This window comes from Hesperophylax consimilis, chromosome 20, assembly GCF_061612785.1.
Source record: "Hesperophylax consimilis isolate HC1 chromosome 20, BYU_Hcon_1.0, whole genome shotgun sequence".
In the NCBI taxonomy this organism is placed as follows: domain Eukaryota; kingdom Metazoa; phylum Arthropoda; class Insecta; order Trichoptera; family Limnephilidae; genus Hesperophylax; species Hesperophylax consimilis.
Window position 1 is genome coordinate 20516091 of NC_142855.1, and position 24717 is coordinate 20540807.

Below are 24717 nucleotides of genomic sequence, written 5' to 3' on the forward strand. Positions count from 1 at the left end.
ATCCATCTGATCAATGCAAAGGTGTCGGTAATGCGTTATCACTCACCTGCAGAGCAAAATCCATCCAAAAATGACCAGAGATGTCTCTCTTGTCCATTATATATATTAAAAATTAATTAATTCATTTATGTTTATATTTTAAAAATTAATTCAAACTAATTTTAAATTAAATTTTAAATTTTAAATCGGCTACTTCTCCAAGGCCTGTTTCATGGTGACTATACGTTAAAGATACGATATAGACATCCCAAACGATCAAATTCCACCCTTTCATCCCAATGAATTGATCCACATTCCAGATTTACATATACATAAATGTTCCTGATGTTATACACAAAATCAAATCACTCGATATAAAGAAAAAAGCGGGTCCTGACAAAATCAATCCAGCTTTTCTAATTATTTGTGTATCAATACTTGCCAAGCCACTATGTCAACTATTTTAACCAATCACTAAACTCAGGCTGTTTCCCTGATCTATGGAAGGAATGTTATCTAACACCTGTATTCAAAAAGAGAGATATTCATGATGTCACAAATTATCAACCCATTTGCACGTTATAAACTATCCCCAAATTACATATTTGTAATAAGCATTTACTTTATGGCTCGTCATAATTTACAATAAAAGATATAAATTTGTTTTAGACCACTTTAATTTTAATTGTACTCTACCGGTTTCGGAAGCACCCTTCCTTCGTCGGGAAAATATTAAAACTAACCTATGTTTAAAAATATTGACAGATGTATACACAAAAAATATAATTTAGGTGTTTGAGTGGGAGGTTAACAAAGGGGGACGGGTAATGAGGGAATTCCGGCAATAACAGAGCGGTTTACTGGAAATATATCTAGAATGGGACTAAACGATAAATTAATTTGGTTATTCAATATACTAGCGTTATTATTTAGGGATTTTTTGATTTAAAGAGCTTCTAAGTTATCCAATCTTTTGCTTTTATAATTACGGTGAAGAATTTTAACCCCCGTGTCCTTATTAAATAAGGACACAGGGGTTAAAAATGACACCACTCCTAATACCAGTCCTTCTAAAAATTTCCTCTCCTTCCTTTCCTTAAAAAAAGACCCTCCACACAGCATCCCCAAAGATGACACGAGCCCTGAGTTAAATTATTTCCATCAAGTGTTGTGTTAATGTAAAACAACTGGTATCTAGAGTGTTAACACAATAGTTATTCACAAACAATTTATTTTTTAAAGATAGAAAAAGAGAGATTGCGAGACGCAAATTCGTTATCTTCTAAGTGACCCTAAAAGTCAAAATGATATGAACTCTAAAGTAAATATAACAATGGAGATATTTACACAGCAGTACGTCTTCAAATCAGAACTAAAGCTGTACTCTTGTTTAAATTCATTGTAGTGAAAAAAAAACATAATGCGTTATTTTCTAGAGATTGTGTACACGTTGTTCATGTTGAATTGTGTCGTGGGATTACAGAAAGGTAATAATAGGAAACATATATTTTGTTTCTTGGTAAATTTCTTTTTCCTTCATATAAAAATACATACCTAGAAACTAAAACAGTTTCTTGGCTGTTAACTCATTTGCAGCTGCGTCTGCATATGAAGTCATGTTTGGTGCATCTCGTGGAACGGTCGAACTGCGTATGCAGATATATTATTAAAATTTATTTCAATTTGTTGATTTCTTTTTTTTGTAATTTTTCAAATTATATATATTATGTTTAAAAAACACCTTCAGATACAATAAAATTATAAAAAAATCAGTATTCGTGAATTTCCACAAAAACGTAACATAATGTACATGTTATTTTATCGAGAGGCTCTCAATCTTTTAGATTTTTTTCTAGAAACACTTGAGAACATATTTTATTCTTAATTTTTTTTTAAAATATTTTATTTTTTAAATTTGGAAATCAGAGTATTTTTTCACCTTTTCTCAAATTACCTATCTATTAATGAAAATCGTTTTTTTTTTTATCATTTTGTATTTTGAAATATAATAACTTGAATGCGTGAAATACAAAGCAATTAAAGTAATAGAACAAAACGCATGCCAGGGGTTCTCAAACATTTCTAAAGAGAAAACTAAAGATTTTTAAAATAATTTTATTTCGTGAACATTTTTTAATAATCACTTAAACAATTAAATAACTAACTAACTAACTAACTAACCATCACGCCGTTTCCCCGCAGGGGTAGGCAGAGAGGACGGACCGCCAAACAACTCGGTCTTGGCACACACTCCTTGCCTCATTCACATTCATACATCGTCTCATACATACTCTTCTATTATTCTGACTCTTGACATGGCCCGACTCGAGTATCTGATTCACTTGATCGTGCCATGTCTTCCTCGGGCGTCCCCGACTTCTGCTACCATTCGCATTTGCATCATATATCCTCCTTACACTCCTATCTTCGCTCATTCGCTCTACATGCCCAAACCATCTAAGCGTCCCTTTCTTAATCTTACTCATTATGCTTACATCAGCCTTGCACTCTTTGCGGATCTCCACATTCCTCACACGATCAAATATGGTTTTACCACACATACGCCTCAGGGATCTCATTTCAACAGCATTCAATCTACTTTCATCCTTTCTTTGCCAGTTCCATGCCTCACTTCCATACATCAAGGTAGGTACCAGCACTCCGTTGTGGACTGCTAACTTTGCTTCTTTGGACAATTTTTTGTTAGCGCCAACGGCGTTCAGTCCTCCATTAACGGAATTACCTGCATTTACCCTTCTTTCAATATCTCTGTCAGCCTTCCCATCTCTCTAGAACATACTTCCTAAATACACAAACTCCAAGCACAAACACCTGCTCCAAGTTTTCCTCATTCACAACTATATTGCACACTGTTTTCGTACTCTCTCTTTCAAACACCATTACTTTAGACTTACTTACATTCATCATTAACTCATTCTTCATGAAATATTGTATAAAACTTTTTAAAATAATTACAGATAAACATTAAATAATAAAATTATCACTGTCTCAATATCAAGGGTCTCAAATTTTGTAAAATATAATAACCAAAATAATTTATTATCAGAAACCAACTTTTCAATAATGAAATGAAAATATTATAAAACCGAAATAGACAGGTAATTTTACATATGAAAACAACCGTAAAACTTGAAATGAAATTTTGTTTTTTTTTTTTTAAGTTTAAATTACTTTGCTTAAAGTCTTTTTTACTTATACTTTTGTATAGAATCACCTCCTGAAGTTTGTGCACTTTACCTCCGGACAACATGTATAAAGTATTTTTCAAGCATATTACAGAGTGGAAGTACTCTCGGAATTAAGAATAATACGAATAGCCAGGTATTCCCCACCTTCCTTTCCCCCATCTCCTTCCCCTCCACACTACCTCTTCGACTATCTTTTGAATTTTCTCGAAAACGAGGGTTCAAATAAAAAAAGTTATTCCACAAATTCGTCTTCAAATGTCGAGTTTCCCGATTGAACTACGAGATTCCGGACACCGTTTATAATAAAGACCACTGAAAATATAGCTTTTTTACTAATCTAATTTTAGATAACGTCTTTTGGAAAAGCTTGAGAACCCCTGGCCAGTGTTATGCTGAACATATTTTTTTTAATTATTGAAGACAATATTAGCGATTACTAAACGAAAATCTGAAACAGAAAAATCAGAAAAGGATACGGTCACATCTATGACTCGAACCCAGGACCCTTGTCTTTCCGGGACACGGCTCTACCACTGAGCTAATGGGACCCTATCCCCCTCGGTCACTTTTAACTGTATCATACTTCGAATAAGAGCTAAGTACCAACATTGTCTTCATTTTTTCACCGCACATTTTTACTGGCAACTATCTCTATGTATGATCGCAAGATTCAACCCGAACTAAATGCAATCTAGACAGCGTCTTTTTAGATAAACCTGTATTATTTTATTTTTAATTTCAATGTGCGACATCTATTGACTTTTTAACAAGTCTAGAATGAAATCCTGGGTTCGAGTCCTAGATGTGACCGTTTCCTTTTCCGATTTTTCTGTTTCAGATTTTCGTTTAGTAATCGCTAATATTGTCTTCATTAATTAAATATTACAATTTGAGGTTTTACTCAATAAAGTTATTCCGAAAAATAAATATTTTTTAAACTTTATATTTACATATAATAATAAATAAAATGTCCAAAAGTAAATTAATGCGCAAAAAAAAAGATTTTCTAATACAGACAAATTTCATAACTTCTGTTCCCATTCATTACTGTATACGTCACATTGTGTCTATAAAAAAACTAAATTATATCAAAAAATATTTAAAAAAACTACATTATATCAAAAAATACAAAAAATTTAATATACTATTTCTAAAAAACTACTATTTTCCAAAAAATATTTAAAAAAACTGCTTTATATCAAAAAATATTAAAAACTACACTGAATAAAAAAATATTTAAAAAAAACCTACCTAATATCAAAAAAATTTAAAAAAAAAAAACATTATAAAGAAAAATATAAAAAAATTAGACTATTACAAAAACTACATTATATCAAAAAATATAAAAAAACGACATTATATCTAAAAATATCAAAAAACTACATTATTTCGCTTTTTTGTGTATGTATTCTTATTTTATTTAAATATGCAATGTATTGCATTGCACTACCCTTGCATACATTCTGGAATGCAATACCTACTTATCTATAGAAACTTACCTAGGGTTAGATATCTCAATAGTAACGTCAACATACAAAAGATTTTTTTTTTTTTTCAATTTTATTTTAATGGAATTTGAAACGTGTATAATAATATATAACATAAGCGCAGGCGTCCACAAAATACCTCTGACTTGTTCCCAGTTCATTTCAAGTCCTATACGTAACAGGTTCTGTGCTGCAGGTTATTTATATTTAATCTTTTGATGTTACAGGTGATTCATGCACAATGGAGAGGACTGGGGAACCTGGCATATGCAAGCATATGTCGGAGTGCCGCGTCGTTATTGATGCCTTCATTAAAGGAATAAATACTCAGGTGAAATCTCACCTTGATTCTCTCATAGATCATAGTAACCAATGCGGATCTTTACTTACACTATAGTAGGTCACATCACATGTACACTAATGTAACACTGTAGATTCTGGGTCTGTTCTGTTCTGTAGAGGGTCTGTTGGTCTGTTCTGTAGTGGGTCACATCCGTGTACTCTAATGTTTAACACTGTAGATTCTGGGTCTGTTCTGTTCTGTAGAGGGTCTGTTGGTCTGTTCTTTAGTGGGTCACATCCGTGTACTCTAATGTTTAACACTGTAGATTCTTGGTCTGTTCTGTTCTGTAGAGGGTCTGTTGGTCTGTTCTGTAGAGGGTGAAATCACGTGTACTCTAATGTTTAACACTGTAGATTCTGGGTCTGTTCTGTTCTGTAGAGGGTCTGTTGGTCTGTTCTTTAGTGGGTCACATCCGTGTACTCTAATGTTTAACACTGTAGATTCTTGGTCTGTTCTGTTCTGTAGAGGGTCTGTTGGTCTGTTCTGTAGAGGATGAAATCACGTGTACTCTAATGTTTAACACTGTAGATTCTGGGTCTGTTCTGTTCTGTAGAGGGTCTGTTGGTCTGTTCTGTAGAGGGTGAAATCACGTGTACTCTAATGTTTAACACTGTAGATTCTGGGTCTGTTCTGTTCTGTAGAGGGTCTGTTGGTCTGTTCTGTAGAGGGTGAAATCACGTGTACTCTAATGTTTAACACTGTAGATTCTTAGTCTGTTCTGTTCTGTAGAGGGTCTGTTGGTCTGTTCTGTAGAGGTAAGACATCACGTATACACTAATGTTTAACACTGCAGATTCTGGATCTGTACACTGTAGTAAGTCACATCACGTGTACACTAATGTTTACCACTGTAGATTCTAGATCTGTATACTGCAGTATTTCATATCACGTGTACAATAATGTTCAACACTGCAGATTCTGGATCTCATACTATAGTAGGTCACATCACGTATTCACTAATGTTTAACACTGCAGATTCTGGATCTGTACACTGTAGTAAGTCACATCACGTGTACACTAATGTTTACCACTGTAGATTCTAGATCTGTATACTGCAGTATTTCATATCACGTGTACACTAATGTTCAATACTGTAGATTCTGGATCTCATACTATAGTAAGTCACATCACGTATTCACTAATGTTTAACACTGCAGATTCTGGATCTGTACACTGTAGTAAGTCACATCACGTGTGCACTAATGTTTACCACTGTAGATTCTAGATCTGTATACTGCAGTATTTCATATCACGTGTACAATAATGTTCAACACTGCAGATTCTGGATCTCATACTATAGTAGGTCACATCACGTATTCACTAATGTTTAACACTGCAGATTCTGGATCTGTACACTGTAGTAAGTCACATCACGTGTACACTAATGTTTACCACTGTAGATTCTAGATCTGTATACTGCAGTATTTCATATCACGTGTACACTAATGTTCAATACTGTAGATTCTGGATCTCATACTATAGTAGGTCACATCACGTATTCACTAATGTTTAACACTGCAGATTCTGGATCTGTACACTGTAGTAAGTCACATCACGTGTACACTAATGTTTACCACTGTAGATTCTAGATCTGTATACTGCAGTATTTCATATCACGTGTACACTAATGTTCAATACTGTAGATTCTGGATCTCATACTATAGTAAGTCACATCACGTATTCACTAATGTTTAACACTGCAGATTCTGGATCTGTACACTGTAGTAAGTCACATCACGTGTGCACTAATGTTAAATGAGATATCTTTCATCATAAAATAATACAGAATTCTGTTGAACCTTTCTGAAAATTTGTCATATCATTATTCGTGAAGTATATGTACATATATTTTTTTAAATAATTTTCGTAAAATTAAATTAAAAATCACATGACAAGCAAAATAAATTTTACTTAAGTGTGTTACGAGAGAAGATCAGAGGGTTTTAAAAAGATTTTCAGTAGCAAAAGTGGATAAGATGCATTCCTGCCAGAGAAAATATAGGTCCCGGGCTCGATTCTCAGTGGCTATTTTTTTAATATTCTTTTTGCCTGAATATTCTGGAATCTCTGAAAAAAATTAATACCACAATGAACCGTCTGAAGCATTTTTTGAATGATCATTAATATTGTTTTCAGAATTGCGGTTTTGAGGGAACCGTTGCGATTGTTTGCTGTCCTCGGGAGTCAGTATTAGAAGGTATAGTATTTATCCAGTGGGCGATCTATCTATCTATCTATCAATCTATCTATCTACCAATCTATCTATCTATCTATCTATCAATCTATCTATCTATCAATCTATCTATCCCCTTGTAACCCTGGTGTATTTGTGTGATGTGTGCTGTGTGCTGTAGTAGGCGATGGTCCCCTCCTCATTTGACCCTGTTGTATTTGAGTGCTGTAGTAGGTGATGGTCCCCTCCTCATTTGACCTTGGTGTATCTGTGTGCTTGTAGTTAGAACCTGTATCATGAAGGGAATACCGGGAGCATGCACTCTATTCGCCAACTGCCAGGTAGCGATGCTTGCTGCCAGAAAAGGCATCCTACCACAGGTAAATTACTCAATTATATCATTAAACGTTCCCGTTCACAAGTTCCAAAATGCCTTTTCATCCCAAGATGACACTCCAGCGTTATTAGATTATTACTAAAATACAATGCTTGTCAAATGAAACTTCTTCATTTAATTCTAAATAGACACATTTTTATTAAAATGCCTTATTTTATAAATATTTAAATGAATTGATTTCAGAAATGTCATCTCCCGGACAGTGGTCCAGAGGAAGAATTTATTTGCTGCACGAAGCCCTGTCCACCTTTGTCCAAAGGACTAGTGTCGCAAAAACTTACCGGATCAAAGGCGGCTGATTGTGAGTATTAAACAAGTATCAACAAGATCAATTGTACACGAGATTGCACAGCGAGTAACCACGTATCAGAAACGTTCATATTATCACGTCTTACATTGTCAAGGGGTAAGATAATCGAATAAAAATCCGTATCCCAGATCTTTCAGGATACGAGCAAGTTATTTAACTTAGAGTGATAGATTCATCAAGTTTTGCCCTGGTAAAAGATTTAAGTCTGTGTGCCTCTCAACGTGTGCAATTTTTAGTATTTTAACAGATTAATGGAGTGCTGGAGTAGTTTACACCAGACAAGATCTGCCATACAGTAGTATTCTATGTATTTGACATGGCAGAACAGACAGTCAAGCAAAGCGTCACATTGCAATTGACATCTTCAACGTAAACCTACAGATACATCATCTTTTGTAAATAGCATCGATAGATTGGTAAATGCGGGGTTATCATATCTCAAGATGTGCGTAGTGATCCAAATCAGTTCCACAGGAAGCCATCTCCTCTGTTCGTGAGGCTGATTTTCTATCTCACCCCTCTCCTCACTTCCTTCAGTCTCAGAGTCCTTTAAAGTTCCTTGAGACTATGGAATTTAAAATTGGAATAAGGAGTGGGATTGGAATTATGGCAGGATAATTGTGCTTATTTTAAGCAACGCAACACTTCAATTCTTGATGATCGTCGGACCATATCTACCTTTGCCATTTGGGCCACGATGCATGCTGGCCATGTTGTCGTGTACAGTGTAAATTCATTGATTTCAAACAACATCAACTGTGAACGTTAATGTACGTCTTTATTCCCTTTAGTGCACTGTCCAATCATTGACAAATCACATTTTCAACTATTGCTAATTATTATCAACTGTGTGATGTGATTAAGTCTTCAAAAACATACCTAGACACAGGGCTGGCTGAGCCAAACGGCGCGGCGCCTGCTAGTAAAACCTTAAGGGAGCTGTGTTGGTATTATCAGCGGCTTGGCTCCTTGGCAAGTCAGCGCCCGGAGTGGGCTGCTCCAATTGCACCTGTACAGGACCGCCCCAGCCCAGACAATCACTTTTAAATGAGAAAAGAACCAAAGATATGTCATGTTAGCTATATAGTAGCTGTGGTGTGGACATTGAAACATCTCCGTTACATAGTGGATCTGCCCTACTAGCGCAAGTCTTCAATTCTTGAAGAAGGAAGACCAGTCAGAGGTAACAGAGCAAACGAGAACTCCCTGGCTTTTCACATCTTCTATACCACAAATATCTTCCACTTTTATGAGTTGGTTAGTCCCGTAAATAACTGTTGAAACTTCTAACGTTTGTTTGTATTTCTTTTTGTTTCTCCTACAGACTGCTTAGAGCTGCTAGAAAACATTTTATTCCCGTGCCAAAAAACAGGTTTAGGTTGGTCTCGGGGGGACCTGTGCCCTCCACTCTCACCACAACCTTATTTGGAACATACGCGGACTCACATAACAACTAGCATTGAGGCCCCGCACTATGTAAGTTACAGATAACATTATGAAGTCAAATATTATACAGGCTGTCCTTAGGTAAGGTGAATCAACATGAAGTAAAAGTAAAAAAATATATATATTATAAGGTGGTTTTTAAAATAATTATTCTTCAATGGGAAAATATTTTTTAACGGGAATATAAACATTGGAATTTCGTTTTTTTTATTATCTTTTTAACTTCTACCATCATGTAGAATCATCTCCCGAAGTTAGCACACTTTACCCCTGGACACCCTGTATATGTAATTGTGGTTTTGAAACAGCTTGAAATATTAATTTATTGAAATATTAACATCACGCAGTTCCGGCAGGGTAGGCAGAGACGATTGACCTCCACACAACTCTATCTTGACACACAATCCTTGCTTCATTCACATTTATACATAATGTCACTATACGTAGGTACATAAGTTGTGTTCCCAGGGACGAATTGGATCAGGTCTGAGAGCAGAGATCACCTGGCAGTTCTAAAACAACACTTGCTTAGAGATTAATATGAAGATGTGATGTGTTCCCAGGGACGAATTGGATCAGGTCTGAGAGCAGAGATCACCTGGAAGTTCTAAAGTAACACTTGCTTAGAGATTAATATGAAGATGTGTTGTGTTCCCAGGGACGAATTGGATCAGGTCGGATAGGCTCGATCAACTGGTCAGGATTTGCAGTGACCATACTAAGCAACCGATGGGTGTTGTGCGCTGCGACCACCTTTGAAGCGATTGGGTGAGTTTATTGTTTCTATATTTCAAAAATCATCTCTTCCTTGTAATAATAACTACAACAATGAACATAGAACAACTATTGGATTTGTCATTTGATGACCCAAGTGGTTTTAAGTTAAAAAAAAACGTGGTTTTGAGCCACGCAACAAATTTCTCTTGAACACTGTACCGAAACGGTAATTATGTGAAATTCCCATGGTAGAAAAAAATAGTAAAATATGCTCCAAAAATTATTTACTAACACATTTTGTTCAATTATTCAAAATTTTACAGGTATGAAAAAATTATGCATGTCTTTAAATGCTATTTGCCAAGCTAAAGATTTTTGTTCCATTTTAAGCGAGTTCATTAAATATTTTCACAATTTTCGTTTAATTATTATCATTTTTTTATATATTAGCGCGCTCCCTCTAACATTCGTATTGACATATCTCCCTATCATATAATTTTCTTGTTTTTTCAAAAATACGTATTTCCTAAATAAGTGCCTCTAAAATTGGCTAATTTGCATTTCCGTGAGTTTTGATAAGCAATAATTAGTCGCCTGAAATATCAATACAAAATTGAAAATATCTCCCGAGTAAAAATAAATGTCGCCAACGGGAATTAAACCCGTGCTTTCTGATGTTTTCTGATGTCAGCTATGCATCCTTGTCTTATAAACATTAGTTTATCATTAAAATATAATAAATAAGGGAGAATTTAGTCCCGATTAGTAGGCAGCGAGCAGTCGCAGGACTCGCAGGACTCGCAGGTTGGTCACTGTTGTAACTGCTAATTATTAATGATTGACTGCGCACATCTCGCGCCCCGTGGGTCGAGAATCTTCAGGCGTGTTGGAAGGTATACTCCGAATACTAGAATCGTATCTATACAGGGTGTATCGGCACGTACCCGACAAACTTTAACCAGCTATTCCTTAGCACATTTGGAGTAAAAAATGTTATGGGCACTTTGCTGTCCGGTAACATTTTTTTTAATAAAAAAATTACTATTCATGTTTTCACCACATGTCACCAATGTTTTATCCTTTGTCAAAGTTTGAAAACCCGTCTGGCAATATTTTGTTCGAGTTTCGTTGAATAATGTACGTACGTACCTACGTTGGCGCGCTTTTACCATCACACCGAAATGGTACGACACCATTCGTCTCATTTTTAAGTATTATTATTTAGTGTGTACGAAAGAGCGAGGACACTTTTTGACGCACTTGCTAATAACAGCTGTTGAACGCGAGAAACAAGGCAAATGACAGTGACAGAGTGTGGATTTTTTTTTTTTTTTTTTTTTTTTAATGGAAAAAAAATGTTACCGGACAGCAAAGCGCCAATAACATTTTTTACTCCAAATGTGCTGAGGAATAGCTGGTTAAAGTTTGTCGGGTACTTGCCGATACACCCTGTATAGAGAGTTTTGGCTACGATGCGTTTTGCACGGACGAGCGTTCCTGAATATTCTAGTAGCATCGTACAGTAATATGTCGTAAATGTACAGAAATATATAAAAAATCATATTTTACAATTTCGGATATTGTTTATACATCTACCTACTCCTTTGCTGGAGGAGAGGTCTACTGTAAAATTAAGTCTTTAATAATATATATTTATGTTTTCTTTGACCAACCTTCTTGTTTGGCACCATGATAATGTTGGATATAGTAACACTGCCTACATATTATCTATGCCTAGATTGTCTTTGCTTCGGAACCTCTTCCTGTCAAGCACTTGTTATACGATTGTCAATAAGAATGGTTTATTTATTAAACTCAATACAATTATAATCGTATTCTTATTTCACCACAATATAACAGATAACTCATCAAAATTTCAATTCAACACACCTATAAAAAGTGGTATAAAGTTATGAAAAGTCGTGAAAAAAACTAATTTAAATAGTTACATATGTAACCTATTTCCTAGTTTTTGTTTCATCACTTTTCATAACTTTATAGCACTTTTTATAGGTATGTTGAATTGTCATTTTGATGAGTTTTTCCACATTATTTAATACCATTCCTCAAAATATTAACAGTAAACTTATGAAACTGCTTACTGCAATTTAAAGACAATGAATCCACCTAGATTTTACCGTGCTTCCCATATTTTTAGGTTCTAAAATATAGCGCATCATAACAAACGATCTGTCAAAACGTTTTCACAAAATGGCAAAATATGCCAAAAAATCACTCCAGTGGGTAATAGACAATTATACCCACTTAAAATGCACACAGCAATGTTAATTTTACCTGTACTTTTTTTCAGTTCAGAGAATGTCAAGTTCGTCGGATTGGGGGGGAAGTTTACACCTTAGTACAACCCTGACGCTATTTATGAAGTGATAAAAAAACATATCCACCCACTATTCAACAATACCTATTCATACATTTATAATAATATCGCCCTTCTGCTGCTCGACAAACGGTAAGTTTTTTTATAATTTTCATAGTTTGCACTCACAAAACTCGAAAAGTAATATTGTCCGTAACGTTTGGCTAAAGAAGGATGTAGCGCAAAATGGCATAATACCCCAAAAATAAATTTCTATCACTATTCATTGAGTTCATTGAACCAGAGCTATGGACAGAGTCACAACTGAAATGAGTACCTATTTTTAATTATTATTACAATGTTGTCACAGTCAATAATTTGTTGATGAATAAGGTAAGAATATTTATTATTTTAATGAAATTTTATAAGTTTTTGTCTCTTCTTTAAACGCTAACAAATTATTGTCATTTTTTTATATATAACCTCATAAAGAGGTCTAGGCCTAGGTCATCTTTTAGGATGCTGTGTAGAGGGTCTTATTTGAGGAAAGGAATTTCTGGGGAAGGAAAAATGTATGAGAGTTGGGTTTTAGAGTTCATTCTGTCGGACGGATGAATATATCCCCCCCACTGCGGTGCAAGTCGAAAGACCAGTTAGAGAGGTTAAAGGGTCTGCCCAAACTAGCTTCTCCCGATCTGGCACGCCACACAGCTGGTAGGCAGGATCAAATCCATCTCAGAACTAGATATTATTTCCGATGTCAAATAAACAGGTGACAGGGTGTCACGCAGTGGCGGCTTTTCTACTGGGGTCATTTGGTCAATGACCACCCAAACTATGCTGAAATAGTATTAAAAAAAGATTTAACAAACTACCCGATAATTAATTCCGTTTTAATATTCCTACAGATTCGCACTTTTTTTTCGTTCCAGTGCCATCTAGCGTCCAAATGAGAAACTGTTGTATATGCCTACCGTTGGTCACTTTGAATTTTGTCCCAATATCTCCTTTCTTTCTCGGCTGGATAAGTCATCCATCACCACAACAGAAGCAACATTTTCCGCTTACTGTGGTGCTAGTAAGAGATTTTCAAATATCGTCATGCTATTAGTAACCCGAGAATGTTTGTCTTTATTTAAAAAAAATATATATATATTTCTTTGCTATACACACAAAGGAAGATATCTACGACTATTAAGTTTATTAAGGTGTTAGAGGGAGATGTGAAAAAATGTCATTCGAAAGATTTTTGTGATAAACGATAGCCACCTTGAACTTGAATGTTAGTTCACGATATTATGTTTATCATTGTGGACGTAAATTGAATGGAATATTTCTCTTGAATCTTTTTGAAAGAAATCACAAACATTTAACATATAGTTTATGTTACATAAAAATAAAGAGGTTAAAAACGATATTTTAGAACGAAAAGTTATGGTTTTGGTCAGTGGATTTGCGCGTCCAATAAAATGAACGTATATGTGCGTTCATTGTTTAAAATCTACTTATAAACACTGGACTGAGGTTGAAGTAAGTGATTTCAAAACTTTTAACAGGAAAAGATCTTTTAAAGAAAAAAAAAATTAATTAGTTATATGTGTAAATAATCTTAAATTAACCAATTTTGTACCATCGGCTTCAGAATAGGTGAATACCAGCAAATTAATTACGTACATTGGCGTTTTTATAATATTCATTACGCATTAGCAAAATATAATATGAAATAAAACATCATATACGCATGCTTGTGAACACTCGTCCCCCCCACAGGCGTGGGGGGGACGAGTGTTCACAAGCATGCGTCATGCCGGAATATCGGCACGCATCACCTGAAGGGTTACGGAAAATTATTGCATCGCATTACCGCTTCACAGTTTTTATAAAATAAATTATTTTATACAAAAAAACTGTAATTTACCATTTTTCGATTTCAGGGTAACATTTACAAGCAGTATTATCCCAGCCTGTCTCCACACCGGCACAACTCTTCCTGACAGTGGCTTTCTCCTCACTGGGTGGGATGGCTATCCCAACAGAACTGACCACAAGGTTAGAACACTTCTCTGCCTTCATAATGAACAATGACCATTGATGTGATAACGATAAGATTTAAATATATACAGGGTGTATCGGCACGTACACGAAAAACTTTAACCAGCTTTTTCTTAGCACATTTGGAGTAAAAAATGTTATGGGCACTTTGCTGTCCGGTAACATTTTTTTTCAATTAAAAACAAAAAATGATAAAAAAAATCCACACTCCGTCACTGTCATTGGTATTGTTTCTCGTGTTCAACAGCTGTTATTAGCAAGTGTGTCAAAAAGCGTGTTCGCTCTTTCATACACACTAAATAATAATAGCTAAAAATGAGACGAATGGCGCCATGCCATTTCGTTGTGATCGTAAAAGCGCGCTAATGTAGGTACGTACGTATATTATTCAACGAAACTCGAATAAAATATTGCCAGGTGGGTTTTCAAACTTTGACAAAGGATAAAACAGTGGTGATATGAGGTGAAAATATGAATATTATATTTTTTATTAAAAAAAAATGTTACCGGACAGCAAAGTGCCCATAACATTTTTTACTCCAAATGTGCTAAGGAATAGCTGGTTAAAGTTTGACGGGTACGTGCCGATACACCCTGTATATCTAATAATCACGCCCTTTCCCCGAAGGGTAAGGCATAGATGATGTCCGCACAACTCTGTTTTGACACATAATCCTTTCTTCATTCACATTCATACACAGGTTCTGTTAATCTGAATCTTGAGATGACCCAACACTACTTGCCATGTTTACCTTGGGAGTCCCAGACTTCTACCATCCACATACGCGTTTTATATTCTGATATATATATCATTCATTTTTCTGACAATTCGCTCTACATGTCAAAACCAGGAATGTTTTTCTACCACGCTAATTCTAATTATTAAAATTAAATAATCTATATTATACTAAAATATAGATTGTTTGTGCGCTCAGTTTTTGATAAGGTTTTCAATTAGAGAATTTCTCCCGAAAAGTTTATATAACGGGTTTTCTAATAAGAGGTGTTATTTTAAATAGCCCGCTATTTCGGTAGATGTTTCTTTTAAAGCTGTCATTTTTTGACATTTGACATGTAGATTGTAGAAACTACGCCATTAATAAAAATGGAACGATAAACGCTTCAACAACGCATTGAAATTATTAAAATTCACTTGAGTGAATCAAATGCAAATCATCTTGAGTGATGAGGCCCATTTCCACCTCGGTGGCTTCGTCAACAAGCAAAATTGTCGCATCTGGGGCTCGGAAAACCCAAGAGTTATTGTTGAAAAGCCTCTTTATCCTCAACGTATGACTGTTTACTGCAGTTTATGGTCCGGCGGATATTTAGTTAAGACACTTTTATAAATGTTCATAATTTACTTCCCAGCAACCAACTAGCTTTGTGTTTCGCGTCCAGACGTTTCTCGATGTGATAGTACCTATATGTTTCTAAAACTGATCCATATTACACGATGTGAATATGCTTAAAATAAAGTAAAATAATGCTTATATATGGAATGTAATACGTCATTGGACCTTACTTCTTCGAAAATGAGGCTGGAGCAACAGTTACGGTGAATGGATTGCGCTATTGAGAGATGATTAATGATTTTTTATGGCCGGAATTGGAAGGTAATGATTTGGACAACGTTTACTTTCAACAAGAAGGCGCTACGTGCCACACAAGCAACGAAACCATTGATCTTTTACGATTAAATATCAAAATAACACCTCTTATTGGAAAATCCTGTATATAAAACATGCATTTTATATTTATAGAAAATTCACGTCAGCAAGTGTTAATTGTAGCACACATTTCGACGTGGACCATAAGTGAAAACCCTCGACAGCAAATTCGTAGCGGGTTCAAATTCTAGCGCGTATTTCACGATAAATTGTTAATTCATTAAAAGTAATGCATATATTTTTGAAATTTTCCAAAGCGGAAGATACTCTCAGTGTCATTTTGCCATTCGGATCGAAATGTATCTTAAAATGTCTTATTTTATATTTGGTGACCAGATCTAAATACTCATTTTTTCCCCACCTTCCTCTTTCCCATCGCCACTTCCACCAACTTCACAACATACCCCAGTTTGGGATGCCATAGTCTCATTGGTTCTCGACGTTGGGAAGAGTTGAGAGACTTGTGCTGTGCTTACATTAAAAAAAAAACGCATTTCTCCAAAACGTGTTGTTGTTTTGCTTTGTCATTCCCAATAAGTGCAACAATTATGGGTTGACGATCTCTAACTAGTATTAAATAAAGTCGCTATTCACGTCTATCTGTTTTTGCGCTTAGTTCTTCTAAACTACGCAACGGATTTTGATAGGACGTTCACTATTATTTAGATAATTTCTTCCGGAAGGTTTGTATATATAATACATGCATATTATATTTATAGAAAGTAGAGAAAGGTTTGTTTTTATCGAGTTCACAACGTCAAAACTTTTCTCAAATCATTCACTAGACTTCAACTAGATTAATGATAAATTATATGGGTCCACAGACATAGGAATTAATAGACGAGAAGATAATGGCGAGGGGTAAAATCAACTGTTGAAGAACGAAGGGGGTAAGGCTGACTGTGATTCGTCAATAAATCAATCTGACAGTAAATAGGCATCTCGCATTATAATATCACCATTTACTTCTTAAAAGTAAAATCTGCTTTTGAATGAATAGACATTTTTACATAGGAGCGCAAATTACTCGCCACGTTATGAACAAATTTGCGAAGTCCAAATTCGGCAAAAAAATTCGGTTCTATTTTCAGAGTCGAATATTTCGTTTAAATATTTAGTTAAGACACTTTTATAAATGTTCATAATTTACTTCCCAGCAACCAACCAGCTTTGTGTTTCGCGTCCAGACGTTTCTCGATGTGATAGTACCTATATGTTTCTAAAACTGATCCATATTACACGATGTGAATATGCTTAAAATAAAGTAAAATAATGCTTATATATGGAATGTAATACGACAATTGGGTTTATTCTCTTTTTCACATCTATTTTTACAAGTTTTCATAGCAAAAGTCAACATTTTGCCGTGTTATTTCGTAAAATGAACCGATGATGCCTCGACCATAGTTCGCACAAGAATGATGACGTCACGTTTTCAAATTTCACTTGAGGCCATACGCGAGCACAGCCGGCTCCAATGGAACCGGTATGGGGAGTGGGGATAATACGCTTTTAATCACTTAGGGCAGGTCTACTAATATTCATATGTCTATGTATGGGTCTAACGATGCAATAAAAAAACATGTCTGTTCCTGCCGGAATGTTGCCTGTTTCTTGTTGTATGCAGATGATGCGGTGCTGATTGCTAACAGTGTGGAAGATCTACAGTCTCTCGTGTATAGGATGAATGAAGTATGTATGAAGAATGAGTTGATGATGAATGTAAGTAAGTCTAAATTAATGGTGTTTGAAAGAGAGAGTACGAAAACAGTGTGCAATATAGTTGTGAATGAGGAATACTTGGAGCAGGTGGATGAGTTTGTGTATTTAGGAAGTATGTTTTAGAGAGATGGGAAGGCTGACAAAGATACTGAAACAAGGGTAAATGCAGGTAACTCCGTTAATGGAGGACTGAACGCAGTTGGCACTAACAAAAAAAAACCCAAAGAGGCGAAGCTAGCAGTCCACAATGCAGTGCTGGTACCTACCCTGAAGTGTGGCAGTAAGGCATGGAACTGGCAGAGGGAGAGTAAAACCATGAATGATCGTGTGAGAAATGTGGAGATCCGAAAATAATGCAAGGCTGATGTTGGCATAATGAGTAAGATTAAGAAATCGACGCTTAGATGCTTTGGGCATGTAGAGTGAATGAAAAAAGACAGGATGTAAGGAGAATATATGACGCAATTGTAAACAGTAGAAGAAGTCATAGAAGACATAGCACGACCAAGTGAATCAGATACTTGAGTCTGGACATGTCAAGAATCAGAATAATAGAAGAGTATGTATGAGACGATATATGAGGCAAGGAGTCTATGCTGAGACCAAGTTATTTGGCGGTCAGTCCTCTCTGCCTACCCATGCAGATAATAATATTAATTTTAATAAAAAATTATTATTTAAATGATTTTACTCTCGTGTGTTTGTTGCAAAAAAAGGGTGCAATTAGTTCGTATGTTTTTCAACATTTCAGACGACAATGCACATAGTGTCCCAGGAGGAGTGCTCCAGAATATTCCCCGTTGGCAACTCTGGTCATCCTGACGGCGTAAAACATGACCTGGAGATTTGCACCCGCCAGGTCAACGTGGAGGAAGGATGTGTGGTATGTGAATAAATACCGTTTTTTTAATATTTATAATTTTATATTGTTTTATTGATTATTATAAATTTTTAATTAACCACAAAAAATAGTCATGTGAAGCTGTCACATGGTAGCTTGTCTATTAGTTCTAACATGTATCTTTAATTTAATAGTCATAACGCGTAATCAATTTGATTATTTATGCAACTTGTGGCTAGAGCCAAAATGTACTAAGTCAGCGGTGACATCGGTTTCTATTGACCGGTCGGTGGCTGAGTTGACATCCCATTTGGATCCCACCCAGGCGTAGTGTGTTCAATTCCTCGACTGGCTAAGTCCTCCATCATAATGCAAGCAACATTTTCCGCTTACTGTGGTGGTAGTTGGAGATTTTCAAATATTGTCAGGTTATTCGTAACCCGGGAATGTTTGTCTTTCTTTAAATTTTTTTTTTTTTTTAAATCTTATTACAGACACCCCCAGTATCACCCTAGTGGAAGGCCACTATTAAAATCGAACAGTCGCTTTATTTAAATTTCTGGGGAAATGTTAACATTGATTTAATAAGAGAAAAATGGAAACACAGTTACCTTACTTTGCGAGGTCTTCTGTTCACAGAACTTCTAGTGCTAGGTTAGGTTAGGTTAGGTAAGGTTAGGTTAGGTAAGGTTAGGTTAGGTTAACCATAACCACTGACCAGTATTTAAACACTGACTTACCTACCCAAATTAAATAATAAGGCAAATTTTCTTTTAAAATTATGTATAGCCCATGTAGAAAAAAGTATTACGCCAACTTTAATTATTATCATAGCATTCTTGTATCTATATTCCGTGTAATTAATACATTTATTTACTTATGTGACTTCCAGAGGGCTTTTACATGTAGGTAGTAAAATTTTAAGATGAAAATTTGGAGATGATAATTTTGAAACTTAAAAAAAATAAAATTACAAAACATATAAAATAAAATAAACAAAAATAAAAATACGACTTTCAATTAGATTTACAAAAAATGCTTAGTCAATAAGCCAGATTGTATTGAATGTGACGCACAGTATATAGGTACGACTACTAGAAATTTTAAACATACACTTTTGACCTTTTGATTACAATGAATGTGATGCGCAGTATAAAGATATGACGACTAGAAATTTTATATATACACTTTAGATTGTAATGAATGTGACGCACAGTATAAAGATATGACGACTAGAATTTTTATATATACACTTTAGATTGTAATGAATATGACGCACAATATAAAGATATGACTACAGACTATAAATTGTATATTTACACTTTAGATTGTAATGAATGTTACGCACAGTATAAAGATATGACTACTATAAATTTTATATATACACTTTAGATTGTAATGAATGTTACGCACAGTATAAAGACATGACTACAGACTATAAATTGTATATTTACACTTTAGATTGTAATGAATGTTACGCACAGTATAAAGATATGACTACTATAAATTTTATATATACACTTTAGATTGTAATGAATGTTACGCACAGTATAAAGACATGACTACAGACTATAAATTGTATATTTACACTTTAGATTGTAGTGAATGTTACGCACAGTATAAAGATATGACTACTATAAATTTTATATATACACTTTAGATTGTAATGAATGTTACGCACAGTATAAAGATATGACTACTATAAATTTTATATATACACTTTAGATTGTAATGAATGTTACGCACAGTATATAGTATGACTACTGGAAATTTAAATACAAAAAAATCGGTAAAACGAACTCTGTGTACGAAATAATAACTATTACGAGTTTGCCAATCATTTAATAGAGACAGCTTTATCAAAAAAAAAACTCAATTGAAATATTCAAACGTTAATACATATTACAATTTGTGCTCTTTAAAAACCTTAGAAAATGATTGAAAAAATAATTTAGTTAACAAAATAATAGCACCCTGTAAGTCACCTTTATTGAAAATGTTTCCTGCTATGTTGACTCCTCCCACATTTCTCGCCCACTACCCCCACCCACCCCCAAATCAGCCATCCATTACTCACACCTTATAAATTCTAATCTTTCTGTACTTATTTCATTTTTAAGTTTGTTTTACGATTGCTAGACAAGGTTGTGTCTAAACCGCTAGCAAAATAAATAAAAATTAGGTAACAAATGGACATTCAAAAATATAACACAAGGTGTAAGAGTATTCAAATACATATCTTAAGTCAATATCACCGAGTATTGATTTCCCATAGTGTGAAGCCGCTATATTGCGGAAAGGCCAATATAGTTACCCTTGGGTATGCTGCAGTAGAATATTGCATTTTGTCGTGTTGTAATTGTAGGTATGTGTAGAAGTTCAGTGTTGACAGAATTATCGTAAAATTGAAAAATAAAAGCAGTGTCGGCACTGACAAAATCCCTATAGTAAAAGCATTAAATTTGTAGTAATAATCCCTATAGTAAAAGCATTAAAAGCGTAAAATTGAAAAATAAAAGCAGAGTCGGCACTGACAAAATCCCTATAATAAAAACAGTGTCGGCACTGACAAAATCCCTATAATGAAAGCAGTTTCAGCACTGACAAAATCCCTATAAAATCATGTGCAGAAGCTTTAAGTTACCCATTAGAAATACTAATCAATAAACCATTTGAATCTTTCCCAGAACACTTAAAACAATCTGTTATTGTGCCGTTGTATAGAAAGACCTCTAAACAAGAAATTTCAAACTATAGGCCAATATCCATTGTACAATTTTTTTCTAAAATATTTGAAAGAGCCATGTACAATCGCATTTATAACTTCATCGAAAATTTCGAGATAATTTGTCCACAACAATTTGGATTCCGTAGAGGTCGTTCAACAACACAGGCAGTCTTAAATTTCATAAAAAAAATTCTGGATAGTATTAATTTTAGCAAAAAAAACCGTAGGCATTTTTCTCGACCTCTCAAAAGCATTTGATAATGTTGATCATAAGCTTCTTCTAATTAAACTTGAACACATTGGTATAAGAGGTTTAACCTTAAATGGTTTGAATCGTACCTTAACAATCGTAAGCAGAAAGTTCAAATTCCAAATATTGACGAAAAAATGATGCAACACATGGTAGAATCACAATGGAGAACCATAAACAAGGGCGTGCCACAAGGAAGCATTCTTGGGCCTCTCCTCTTCCTTGTGTACATAAACGAACCAATAATTGCTGGAACAGAATGTTCTGTTATTTTAATGTACTGGAGACGTTGACGAGTTTAATAAACATGTTAACGAGACTTGTAAATCAATAGCAAACTGGCTGTTATCACAAAATCTGTCGCTTAACACAAACAAAATTTTGTCCAGTACACCTATTGTAAAGTTGTAGCAAAAATCAGTAGCTTTTCTTTTGTTGTAGGCACCCTTAAAAATATCTTAAACATCGAGTTAGTAATCATCGCATTCTATGGATACGTATACTCAATGATAAAATACGGAATACTTTTTTGGGGAAACTCAGTAAACGCCAAAGATGTTTTTATCATCCAAAAGAGGTGCCTACGAAAAATAACAAACTCTGATCACCTGAAGTCTCAAACTTCTGACAGTGACGGACATATATACAATGGAGTTATGCCTGTTAGTTCGATCATCTCCAGAAAAATTTCCCACAAAAAAACTCAACACAAAAACACGCTACAAAGTTCACAGAAAACTTATTAATCCCAAAAGCAAACAAAACTACATTTCAAAAAGAGTTTTACAAGAGAAATTAGCTGGAAGAAATAGGATATAACCTATAAGTATAAGCTATACCCTTTTTACTCTGTATTTTTGGGCAATGAATGTTTTTTGAATTTGAATTTGAATAATTAAAATTAATAATAATCTGCCATAATTTTTTTTTTTTTTTTTTAAAGAAAGACAAACATTCCCGGGTTACGAATAACCCAACAATGTTTGAAAATCTCCTACTACCATCACAGAAAGCCGAAAATGTTGCTTGTGTTGTGATGGAGGACTTAGCCAGCCGAGGAATCGAACACGCGACGCTCGGGTGAGACCCAAGCGCTATGCCCACTCAACCACTGACCGGTTATACTTTAATAATAATTACTTTATTTGTTCTCAGAACTCTTACACTGGCTCAATACTGACCCTATCCAACAGCCCCAGGGTAGCCTGCACAACCCTGCTGGTGGGGTTTATTGCTACCGGCTTCCGCCCTGCATCTTGTACAGCTGTCAATACGAGGATATCCGCTTTCATACCCTGGATAGAGGGTATAGTCTGGCCTGAAGGCGGTATTGTTGCTTAGGACCACGTTTAAATTTTTTTTTAAATTATTTTTAATAGTTCATTTATTTTTCTATACACTATTGATTGGATGACCAACACCTCTGCCATAGGTTTTAGTGACTTTATAGGGGGGTCCGGGTTCATGGAGTGATGTGTGTTCTCATCTTGGTAGCGGATGCGCCAGCTGCGTGGCGGGCGGACGCTTTGACCTCTCCAACTGGTTTTTCATGAGTTCATCCTGGACATACTGACCCCCAGATTACTAATAATAATAATAATAATACTTGGATGACTTGTATAGCGCCGTTTTTGTGCAAAAACACCTCAAGGGCGCTGTACTACCCACCCCTCATACCTTTTTTAGAACTTCTCTCCATCCTTCTTTTAAAAAGACCCTCAGGTAATATGCATTAAAATCGCTTGACAATTGTTCGATTTTAACCACGAAACTGTTTTATTTATTTAGAAATTAATTTTATAAGAAAGCAAGAAAGTTAATCAAGTGAAACTGTCACAGATAATCTAAGCTCTAGTACTGTATTTTTTAAAGTTGCTTTCTTTACGCGTTCATGAAAATTAATTGAAAAATATATTTTTTAGTAGTTACCATTTATACTTTTTATTGAGTAATTTATTTCTTTATTTGTATTCTATTCAAGCGAAATGATAGGAAAACCTTCAATTTATCTAAAGCATATTATTTGGTATTCAAAATGTACACCAATTCGTTATAAAGATCAATCAAAATGGTGATTTAGCATTAAGCTTCGCCTTAATGCAAATACGGTGTGCTTTATTTTTATTCTAATTTCTTCTACACTTATCCAAGTTATAAAAAAAGATAAAATTTTTATCGACCTATTTCTGCTACAAAGTTAATAGAACAGTTTATTGAAGGTATACAACAAACCTGAGCTCAATCGGCCAATTGGTTATCGAGAAATCGTAGTTGCCGATTTGTATTTGTGCGTGTAAAATGTATGTACCATTTGGTGATATTAAAATGAAGTAATTGATAGTTAACAGCTAATCAGCCAACCCAGGGCCAAGAACAACTTGTTCATCTCTCTTGGAAATTGGATTATAGTCAGTTTGGCATTCTGTCCTTGTTGCCTTCTCACTACTTGTCAGTAATCATACTTCCCTCTATTCTATAACTCTGTCATTTTATCAATATATCACTATTCAGTTTGGTCAGACGTTTTTAGGAAAGTATACAGTCAATTCTAAAACATTTTCTTTCTAGACAGCAATACCGCATTCAGTAAGGTGGGGATTATTGGTAGGTACTGTGTGTAAATACATTTGGAATATGTTTTAGTATTTTACGAACACCTCACCAGGATAACCTATGCTGAGGTTTTCACATATTGTAGTTCTGTTAATTATTAGAAAATTATTTTTGATCATAATATGATATTTAAGGTAATTAAATGTTAACGTTGGTGTTGTATATTTTATGTTATGTAAATGTTTATGACTTTTGTTAAGTGTTATTAAATTTTGAAAAAAACTTGTCCGCCTTTTGTTTTGATCCAGACTGAACCTTTTGTATGATTTTATGTTGGTGTATTCTGTATTACCGATATTGTCAATAAAAAGCCTTTATCGTGTCGATGTTGAATGTCTGTGCAATGGACCCAGTACTTCCACTAGAGGCTACAGCTACAAGTCAAATGTTGACTTGAGTAATTTTGAAAAAGTCTTATTTGGGAAACGCGTTGCAATTCTGTTTTCTAATTTTTTTTGAATAA

General features: G+C 34.7%; 2 protein-coding genes across 3 annotated transcripts; both read left to right on the top strand.

The window, feature by feature from the left end:
- The first annotated feature begins 1338 nt into the window (after positions 1-1338).
- On the top strand, positions 1339-9955 carry LOC149414302 (uncharacterized). The gene is made up of 7 exons (XM_089644129.1): positions 1339-1466; positions 4903-5006; positions 7155-7215; positions 7474-7571; positions 7772-7889; positions 9223-9374; positions 9908-9955. The coding sequence occupies exons 1-7, from the start codon at positions 1400-1402 to the stop codon at positions 9953-9955; spliced, it is 648 nt and encodes a 215-aa protein (XP_089500255.1). The 5' UTR covers positions 1339-1399.
- On the top strand, positions 9847-24449 carry LOC149414303 (uncharacterized). 2 transcript variants are annotated; one of them, XM_089643656.1, is made up of 5 exons: positions 9849-10112; positions 12373-12531; positions 14313-14427; positions 18574-18705; positions 22797-24449. In XM_089643656.1, exons 4-5 carry the CDS (start codon positions 18580-18582, stop codon positions 22980-22982), a joined length of 312 nt encoding a protein of 103 aa, XP_089499782.1. In that variant the 5' UTR covers positions 9849-10112; positions 12373-12531; positions 14313-14427; positions 18574-18579; the 3' UTR covers positions 22983-24449. The 2 variants fall into 2 exon arrangements, with proteins under 2 accessions (XP_089499783.1, XP_089499782.1); XM_089643657.1 differs by lacking the exon at positions 14313-14427 and having other exon boundaries at positions 9847-10112.
- The last annotated feature ends 268 nt before the right edge of the window (positions 24450-24717 follow it).